Source organism: Mytilus galloprovincialis, chromosome 9 (genome assembly GCF_965363235.1).
Source record: "Mytilus galloprovincialis chromosome 9, xbMytGall1.hap1.1, whole genome shotgun sequence".
Classification (NCBI taxonomy): Eukaryota; Metazoa; Mollusca; class Bivalvia; order Mytilida; family Mytilidae; genus Mytilus; species Mytilus galloprovincialis.
In genome coordinates, this window is record NC_134846.1 from 49,970,838 (window position 1) to 49,981,413 (window position 10,576).

General features: G+C 30.4%; 1 protein-coding gene across 1 annotated transcript; it reads right to left on the bottom strand.

Annotated features, from left to right (window-relative positions):
• Window positions 1–475: 475 nt before the first annotated feature.
• On the bottom strand, window positions 476–10,264 carry LOC143046948 (uncharacterized). Its single transcript, XM_076219985.1, has 6 exons — window positions 10,225–10,264; window positions 5,913–5,985; window positions 4,699–4,827; window positions 3,901–4,020; window positions 3,534–3,656; window positions 476–944 (listed from the first exon to the last, which is right to left on the bottom strand). The coding sequence occupies exons 1-6, from the start codon at window positions 10,225–10,227 to the stop codon at window positions 859–861; spliced, it is 534 nt and encodes a 177-aa protein (XP_076076100.1). The 5' UTR covers window positions 10,228–10,264; the 3' UTR covers window positions 476–858.
• Window positions 10,265–10,576: the final 312 nt, after the last annotated feature.

The following is a 10,576-nucleotide window of genomic DNA, read 5'->3' on the forward strand; positions in this document are numbered from 1 at the left end:
AAGGCCTATCGTTGTATTGTTTTTTGTTTTGAGTCTGTGTGTCTTCAACTATCTTTCTAGTATCTTGTTGGCCGCTGTTGTTTTTCTTAATTATTATACTGATCATGATATTCGACTTCTGAGATTAATCTCTATACATATGTCTTTCCTGTTTTGATTCGAAACATTGTATTATGGTACTTGTTTCAAAAAAAATTCAATTATATACTAGTATTACAGTTAATTAGTATTAAAAAAATAATAGCAAAATTTATATTCAATATGTATATTACAGAATCGTATGAACATCAAGTTTCTAATTTCAACCTTCATTGACATGCGAAACATAAATATATATCTAGTATAAAAAAGAATAATTCATTTTCACAACATTAAAACATTACATCTTGTCTTTGACAGAAAACTATGATAGGCATGTTTAATTAATAAAAATTGCATTATCCAAATTAGATTGAAAGATCCGTAAATAGATAATTTAAGTATAAGTAATTAAACATATTTTTAAGGTGAAAAATGGCAATACAGTAAGAAATCAAATCGTCATTTATTATAGTGTTATGTAATGCCCTTATCATGTTAGAAAGTGGCACTAAATCAGTTTTAAAAAAAACAACCAAAAAACACAAAATAAAATTAAACAAATAGTTAATACTTTCTTTTGTTTGATCACAGACATATATAATATTTATCGCTATGCAATTCGCTGCCTATTACAGTGTTTACTGAACTTCTGAAGTACCTTTTAGTCACACACAAAGAGTCATAAGCATGATAAGTCAGATGCTAGTAGAGTCATGAGGCACACACAACAGAAAGAGTCTTAAGTGACATATAAATAGTGCTATATATGACTTTTAACTATTTTAAAACTTCGAAGTACGCCATCATAAAGCATAGGATAATGGTGCTGATCTCAACAACAGCCAGTGTCATCGCAGAATTACCTAGCAAAATAAAATGATAAATGTTAAAGGTTTGATAAACATACACACATAAAAATCTGAAACACATTTATATTCAAAATTACCATCTTATTAAAAATTGTATTCACAAAACCAACCAGTGAAAATCAAAGAATTTGTGGAGTTGAAAGTTTGTTTCTAAAGAAAGCACGATTTAATTCAGTATATTTTTGATGTTTTCATGAGTTTGAATTGCTTTTTGCTTTATTTTCAGTGTTTTCATCTTTTTGATTTCTTTTTGTTTCTGTCTTAAATAGTTTTCACTGGATATGATTTATAATTTAACATTACCCATCAAATGTAAAACAATGGTTAAAAGTTTAGTAATGTATTAGAGCTTGAAAAATGACATTCAGAAATTCTGTTTCTGTGAAATACAGTTTGATCGAATTATATTTATTTGATTTTGTCTGAAAAGATTTTTTTTCTTTGTAGATATCTTGTTATATTCAATTTTTCTTCGAACAGGTGTAGATTATACAGAGGACAAATGTGAACCTAACGTCTGTTCTACGGCATAAGTTATTTCCCAAATAGTTTTACAAACCTGCGTTTAAAAGAAATGTTTCAACTGATCATGAATAATCATAAATAAGCAGATTCATACATCCTTTGTATCCAAATTTTATAATTCAGCAATTGATTGCCTATAGATTTATTTATTTCATTTTATTTCTATTCCATTTATTTTATTTCATTGTTGTTTCATTAGTCGCAAAAAAACTTATATATAACATATATATTTCAGGTTCCTTTGTTTTTAGGTATCCTCTTATACTCTCACAGGTCTAGGAAAACTTTCAACCTCAGTCTAATTCAATTTCTAAATTCAAAATATTTTCAAAGATATCTGATGAAATAAACTTTGTTTTGATTCTTTCATCTGAAGATTTGTTTGTAACTTCAAACTTCGCACTCCCGTTATGAAAATCGAAAGTAAGTTCTAGAGAATATCAATGCAGTTTGAAAACAAAATAAAAATATAAATAAAAATTATCAGGAGTTGTCTACCATATGCCTTTGTCTATCAATTGATTTAGAAACGTAATTTCTCTAGGTTATGTCTTTTTCATTTTTAGCCATGGCGTTGTCAGTTTGTTTTAGATTTATGAGTTTGACTGTCCCTTTGGTATCTTTCGTCCCTCTTTTATAGTGACTTCCAAATGACTAAATAATTTGTCACTTACATTGATTATAATTATGTTCCTTTATTTAAATGTGTATGCATGTTTTTGTTTAACTTTAATTATTTTTTTCAAATTCTCTGATTTTTGTTTTATTCAATCTATAAATGAAAACACTGGATATATTTGGTGTTCTGAGCGCCTTATTTCATGAGGAACTCTCAAACCTAAACATTTGAAAAATTATGCTGTATAAGACATACACACGTGACGAACAATAAAAGTAAAACAAAAATACATAGACAAATGACCAAAACGGATCGTAAAATAGACAACGGTCAACTTTGCTTTAGTGATTCAAAATCTTAGACAGATTTGGCAGGAAATAATAATAAGATTTGCATTAGGGGTATTCTATTTCTTGTAAGGGGAGAAAGAAAACATTGAAAATGCCTGTATAATGTCATAAGCTTGATGTGTTTAAGCTATTTTTCCCCCAGGGATACAAAAATTGATGAGAAATACCACTTTGAATGTCATTGGTCATCTCTCGTTTCTTTTACATGCAGCAGAATGCATACTAAAAATTTTTACTTCATTTTTTCTTTTTATATGGATATAAGGAAGTGTGGAATATACGTAAATGATTCAACAACCATGTCACACAAATATATTAAAGACTTCCAGATAGATAATACATTATCATTTACTACACACATTTGATTGTGTCTGTTTCAGCCCAATTTAAGGACTGCTGTGAAACTATGATTTTTTTTTTAAATACTAAGACTCTATCTCAGGACTAACTTACCTACGCTGTATTTGGCAAAACTTTAAGGAATTTTTTTTTCTGAATGCTCTTCAACTTTATTTGGCATTTTTAACACTAATGAGTCTTTTGTAGACGAAACGCGTGTCGGCACAAATACAAAATTTCAATCCTAGTATCTGAGATGAGTTTATCACAGGCAGATGGAAACAAACACTTTTATTGCAAATATACTGCACTTTTTTTGCTTGATATATATTTTTTCATATATGTATTAGGATTTTATTTTATTTTCCAATGTACATAGCAGCAAAAAGCAATTTGAAGTAAGACATTTGTAGTAATTATTTTTTTTTTCCATTTAATTTATCAGACTGAAACATAGCACTAGTACATAAATAATCGTGTAGGTAACTGAACAAAATAAAATTCTGTATTAATGGCTAGGGTTTCGGTGTCATTGTATAATTTTTAGATTAATTTTCTAAATTATTTCACACAGTCTAATATATGAATAAATATGGAAATAACTATCATGATTATAGACGTTGATTTTGTATACAAAAATTGTTCATCGCTTAACTTAATATAAAAAATTACATTGGTATATAACTAATCTACATTTTGATCACAGTGTTGGTATGAATTATATACAAATTTGTATTATTTTATACTTACAGCTATTGGGTCCGTTGTTTCCTGAACGACATTCACAAAAGTTCGTCTTATTACAATAGGCGTTAACTACGCAAGAGTCATTTTTTGGAGTAATATTACCACATGCCTTGCCTGGAGAAATGCCTAGCAGGTATAAGAAAAATGTTTATTAATATCTCGTTTTTTAGTAGTAAAGAGAAACTAAACTTCCTTTTGGATTTCTCACTGCTAGAACTGTATTAATAAATTGTCTTTTAGAACTATCAAATATCTACTTTGTATGCATAGGTTCCCGTCTGTAATTACAACGAACGCAACGTTTATCTAATACTCTTTATTGATTATTTTAATTTATTTGAACATTCAAAAGTTGAATAAATATACTTACGAGCATTACATGTAGTGGTGACCCTATAGAAAGCTTCACTGCATGTACAACTAACGTTGCATATAGCATTACCATCTTTGCACTGAGTCTTGTCTTTACAGGCTGTTCCCAAATCTATTTCTACAATTTTAATGAATTATCAACAGCATCACTTATATAATTTAGACAGTGTATAATAAGTGTAACGAAAAGTAAAATGTTGTGATATACAATTGTTTACAAATTTTAAGAAATTATTTGTCTGTTTACCTTGTCCATAATTGCACAGATCCCGAATTATATATAATTTCTTGAACTACAACAGAATACTAAATTAGTTTTTTCCCCAGTGGTTTCGATAGTCGAACTGAGAATATAGCAGATTTTTTTACTGTTAAAACTGAAATACACTACTTAATTACTGCGGTCTAAATCTTTAAACAATAAAATTTTAAATCTATTTTTTTCCCAATTGGCACTTTATAGTCAATAATAAGAAACATTTCTTGATATGACAGGTCCAATCAAGAGAAATCGGTGACGGAAAGAAGTTGTTACGACACTGCATTTCAACACTAGTATATCCAAATACACAATAAATGAGGTCGAGTTACAATATATAAAATTCTTAAAAACATTGTATGATTCGAGGGTAATCTTTTTAATGCATCTGTATTTTAAAACTTAATCCTTGTATTGTTTCCATGTGTTTTAAATTTTTATGTATTTGTTGATATTTGTAAATAAATATGCTGTGTAACTATGTAATTGGAAGTAAATCGAAATGAGGTTTTATTTATTCACATATTGCATACTTACTGGATACACAATCATTGTCTTTCAGATAAAAAGAGGATTTACATATGCATTTGCTGCCAAAGCATTCAGAATTCGTATTATTGTCATTGCAGCTTTTATTCGTTGAGCATGATTCTCCTAGAGGTATTCCTTTATGAAATATATGAACACATATGAAAAAAAAAAGTTGAATGTGTGACGCTTTTATCGGTATAAAATAAAACATCTTTTTTAGAAATTCTCCTTCACCTCAAACTGATGCTTTTGAAAAAAAGTACTTACTTGTAATTTAAAAAAAAAATACTGCTTTTGTTTTCGTATTATGTTTTAAACAACAATTTATATTCCCAAACAAATTATGTGAAGACGCATATGTACCGAGTTACTTTTTGCAGCAAAATTTGAATAATATAGAGTCCGAAGTCGGCAAGACCAATTCAATTTTAGATCACGGAAATTTTGCGTTTTTAAATAATTTTTAATGTTGACATGTTTAATGCATCAATATCCAAAACATAATATGCAGACGTAATTTTATATAGAGTAGATGATTTAAGTTTTGTACAAGACAAATTGATTCATAAACGGTCAAGATATAATTGTACAAACACAAAACACAACGGGAAACTTGACATGGTCTAGATTGCATTGTATTGTTGTCTGTTTTGTAACTCTGTACTTGACTAAAGACATTATAATATTGGATCAAACATGTTTTATACAACCGATAATGAAGCTTTATCTTTTGAATGCTGTAACTCATGATGATTAAGAATGCAATTGTTTGTCTTATCTTAGTTTATATCTACTGATGAATCTTTGTTATTCAATACTAGTATTATTTGAAAAGGAAGATGGTCTCAAATGTTCACAAAGCAAGTTCAGTTCATTCATTGAAGATACAATGATGTATGTGCCGATGCAAGTCAGGAACATCGGAATTAAAAACCCTTAGCAGTATATAAAAGGTTTTTGGCTCTTATAATTTGATATCTATCATGATGACACTTTTTTTCTAATTTGATAAGATATGGAATCTGAGGGATAAACGTGTGTTGAACTTTACGATTGGGTCAGAATTTTAAAATAACTCTATAGTAGGTGGAGAGCAACACTTACAGTTAAGCCACAGCATTAGTTCCTAATTTAACAGCTTAATTTTCCGTATTAATCATTTTAGTTCATCGTTTATATATCTATATACTTCAAAGCTGATAATATGAGTTGAAAATTACCTGCACAATTAGAAAATTGGAAAAACACTGACACCAGTGCAAGAATCAGCAGGGCTAGAGTGTACATATTTGCCTAAAAAGAAAACATATAAAAATTCCATACAACCATTTGTTCGATAATTTCGCACACATTAACGTTTATATAAATATCTAACTATCGTTTTGTAAACATAAACATGTTCTGATTCCTATAGAATATTGGGCGATCGCAGGTGACGTCAAAATTAAAATTGTTTAAACAACGATAGAGATCGAAATGAACAATTTAGTCTGTGTTTCTCACAAGCGATTAAACAAAACAATTTTCAAAGTAAAAAAAGTTAGAATGCGAGTACATATGTTCAAACTCTTTTAGGTCATTTTTTTAGTAGCAATAAACAAAAGAACTATGTCAATGGACATGTATTAATACTATATCTGCGCTTGAATTTTTACTTGATAACATTTTTGTTCGCTTTGGAGATTCCGTATATCGTCAAGTTATTGGAATTCCAATGGGGACTAATTGTGCACCACTTATTGCGGACCTGTTTTTGTATTGTTATGAGTTACAATTTATGACTAAAATTACCAAAGACCCATCGAAACAACATTTGATACAAAAATTTAACAATACTTTTAGATATTTGGATGATATATTGGCTCTCAATAATGACGACTTCAGTATGTATACTAAAGAATGTTATCCTGTTGAACTAACATATCAGTATGAGCTTTAAATAAAGCTAATACTAACAATGACCACTGCACTTTCCTCGATCTTGATATCTTTATCATTAACGGGAAGCTTAATACAAAAATTTATGATAAAAGAGATGATTTTTCATTTCCTATCGTTAATTATCCATTTTTAGATGGTGACGTTCCCTTGTCACCATCTTATGGTGTTTATGTATTTCAACTTGTACGATTCGCTCGTGTATGTAATAACGTATCAGATTTTAGCGAGAGAAATTTATGTATTACTGAAAAATTATTACACCAGGGTTTTCGATATCACAAACTAGTCAAAACATTTACAAAATTTTATCATCGGTATAAGGAAATAATTCGTAAATATAACTCAACATGCAGACATCTTATACGTTCAGGTATTTCACATCCAATCTTTTATGGTAATATTCTTTACAAAGCACAAAAATGTCAGTATTCACCTCAAAAGCTTACAAAACCTTTAAACAGACTTATTAAGAAGGGATATAGTTACGATAATGTTGTCAGGTCATTAAAGATTGCATATTTTGGCTTTAATATTGATTCACTTATAGGATCTTTGCATCGGAACTAAACACATTTATGTATTACAAAAACAGTTGTTGGCATGAAACGGGTTATGTTCTTCTCAAATATTTTATGATAGTGTGATACTCAACCCCTAACGGGAGGGATTGTGCCTGATATTCATATGATGAAGACATAATCTTTCAATCAGTTGAATTGAGGTCTGGAGCTGGCATGTCAGTTAACTGCTAGTAGTCTGTTGTTATTATGTATTATTGTCATTTTGTTTATTTTCTTTTGTTACATCTTCTGACATCAGACTCGGACTTCTCTTGAACTGAATTTTAATGTGCGTATTGTTATGCGTTTACTTTTCTACATTGGCTAGAGGTATAGGGGGAGGGTTGAGATCTCATAAACATGTTTAACCCCGCCGCAATTTTGCGCCTGTCCCAAGTCAGGAGCCTCTTACCTTTGTTAGTCTTGTATGATTTTTAATTTTAGTTTCTTGTGTATAATTCGGAGTTTAGTATGACGTTCATTATCACTGAACTAGTATACATATTTTTAAGGGGCCAGCTGAAGGACGCCTCCGGGTGCAAGAATCTCTCGCTACATTGAAGACCCATTGGTGGCCTTCGGCTGTTGTCTGCTCTATGGTCGGGTTGTTGTCGCTTTGACACATTCCCCATTTCCTTTCCCAATTTTATTAACATATTACCGTTTACTTTATAATCATGGAAAAGTTGGTTTTATAGTACGTGTTTTCTTTTTCAATACATGGTTGTCTCCTGAAAGTGGCTTATATATTCACTTCGAAGTTAAAAATTTCTGAATGTTCACATGAGAATCGAAATTATTTTATCATGCATGATTATGCTGATTTTAACATGGGTAGACATTTGATTGTGCTGATTTTAACATGGGTAGACATTCTGTTTGTGTTTTAACAATGGTTTCATTCATCGTTTAACCTGCATATATCGATTAGGCCAAATGTTGACACAACAAAGACTGAAGAACTTGACCTTGCACTAGTATGTATCTTAGACGACAGGAAGTTAACATATAAACAGAAAGAAAAACATAACGTCAAACACTGACAGAAAATATAGGAGTCCTCGACTCAAAATGCTTATTCTATTAAACAAACATGACTAAATCAATCTAGACTATTTAATTCTTCCAGTTAAGAACTAATACGTGTACAATTTCAGGTTCACGCTTAGAATATTGACCCAAAGGCCCGGGGGTTACTTCCTATATTTCCAGTGGTACGAGTGTGCCGCAGAACAGGTCTGCTTTTTCATGCCCTGATGGTAAGAACAGGGTCGCTTTTCCATGCCCTGATGGTAAGAACAGGGTCGCTTTTTCATGCCCTGCTGCTGAGAACAGGAAATGTTTTAAACAAAGTATTTGTCTAGAATGGGATCGCTTATTAACCTGTTTAAGATACTGTCTAGAACCCGGGTTTAAAACAGCATCTATTTTATACGATCTATAACATGATTATTCCCGGTGCATATGTATAACAGAAATGAGTTTAATTTTTTTAAATCGAGTTAAAAACAACAGTTTGGATACGGGAAATTGACACAAGTGTAATTTTTACTTAAATTAATGAATTGTTTGGTGACAGGGTATATATTTCTGAACTAGTCATGAACATATAGATGTCTGTCTAGAACAAGGTATACATTTTCTGAGCGTGTCTAGAACAGGGAAAACATTTTCTAAGCGTGTTTAGAACCGTGTTTGTTTTTCAAAATTTCTGTTTAGAACAGGTTATGCTTTTCAATGTTTTCTGGTTGGAACAAGGTATGATTTGGCAAGTGCTGTCGGCACAGTTATATCCGAAATGATAGTCAGTAACCCCTACCTCCCGAGCACAACGGTTATGTTTTGAACAAAACATATAAAAATTTGTGCCATATTTGGCGTTATCGCTACAGCTAATAACTTAAAGTAAAACGTACGTTAATTGCTCATAAAAATATGCTAAAGACTATGAATAACTTCTGATAATTTATACAACGTCTTAAAATGCAAAAGTAACTATATGTCATTACTTGGGAATCATCAGTGCACACATTTACAAAATTATCGTTAAACAAGAAGTGAATGCCCTTCTAATCTGACAGTTGCTTACAATGTACAACTAATGATTTCAAAGCTGTCATTTTTTGTGATTTTCAATTATTGTATCATAGCTTGTGTCTCTTTCTATATAAAGGCTTTAAATCTATCCCCTTTGGTTTCATTTTATGTTTTTGATCTGGTCTTGCTTTTTTTAAGTTATAAGTGTTTATTCAGGCGAAAGAGGGCGTTACAACCGGCTGCAAATATTTGACCATTCGCACTGTATTATCAGTATCGGGAGATATTCAGATCTAACGGGAATAGAAGATTAAAACGTTTTTCATTTCAACTTGCCGATTGTAAATATGACATTCTGCTTATCATTTCAAACGACCGATGAGACAGATTCTCATATTCTTTCAAAACGTTTACCGATAAAGAAGTCTTAACCTTTACAATGTCTCAGTTTTCATTTGATTTTGGAACATCTTACTTTTGATTCCATCTTATTCAATATTACCATTATGACTCGTGATTTAGATATGACAATAAGACAATTGTCCAATAACATGTTGTTCAGTGGTTGAGGTTTGTTGATGTAGTTCGTAAGTATTTTTTATTCTCTTTTTTTTTAATTTGACCGTTGGTTTTCCGGTTTGAATTATTTCAATGTATGAGTAATTTTTGGGCCCTTTATAGCTTGCTGTTCAGTGTGAGCCAAGGCTCCGTGTTGTAGTCCGTACTTAGACGTATAATGTTTTACTTTTTACACATTTCGACTTGTCTCATTATCACTCATACCATATCTTCTAATTACTAGTTTCAAAGCAATAACATTAAAAAAATTATTGTTTCGAAAGAAGTGCAGCGAAAACTGTGAATCAGTTTGACAAAAAGATTAAGAAATTTCGGGTCTCAAAGTAAAGTGTTAAACATGTAACAAATTATAAAATATTGTATAAATTTCATATATTTACAATTCAATTAAAAAAAAACAATACTATGTTCTTACCATAATTCAGTTGCCAAAGTTTACTCAATTTGTCACTGCAATACAATATTTCAGTATTTATATCATAACGTGATCAAAACCCTTATCAACAGAGAAAACAGGTGATATTGTCTCCTAGGAAAATTATATTTATTTGCTTATTTTTATGCTATGACATTAAGTTCAATATATATCAATTATTTGATTGGACTGAACACAATTTCAACTTCTGGCTCACGATAAGATTCCCATGCATTTTAGTATGAATGTTTAACACGATATAAGGACGTTTAATAAATGCTAAGTTTTTACATGAACTAGAATTGAAAATACGATTCATAAGGAAAGAAGGAAAAACACATGTGATATAATT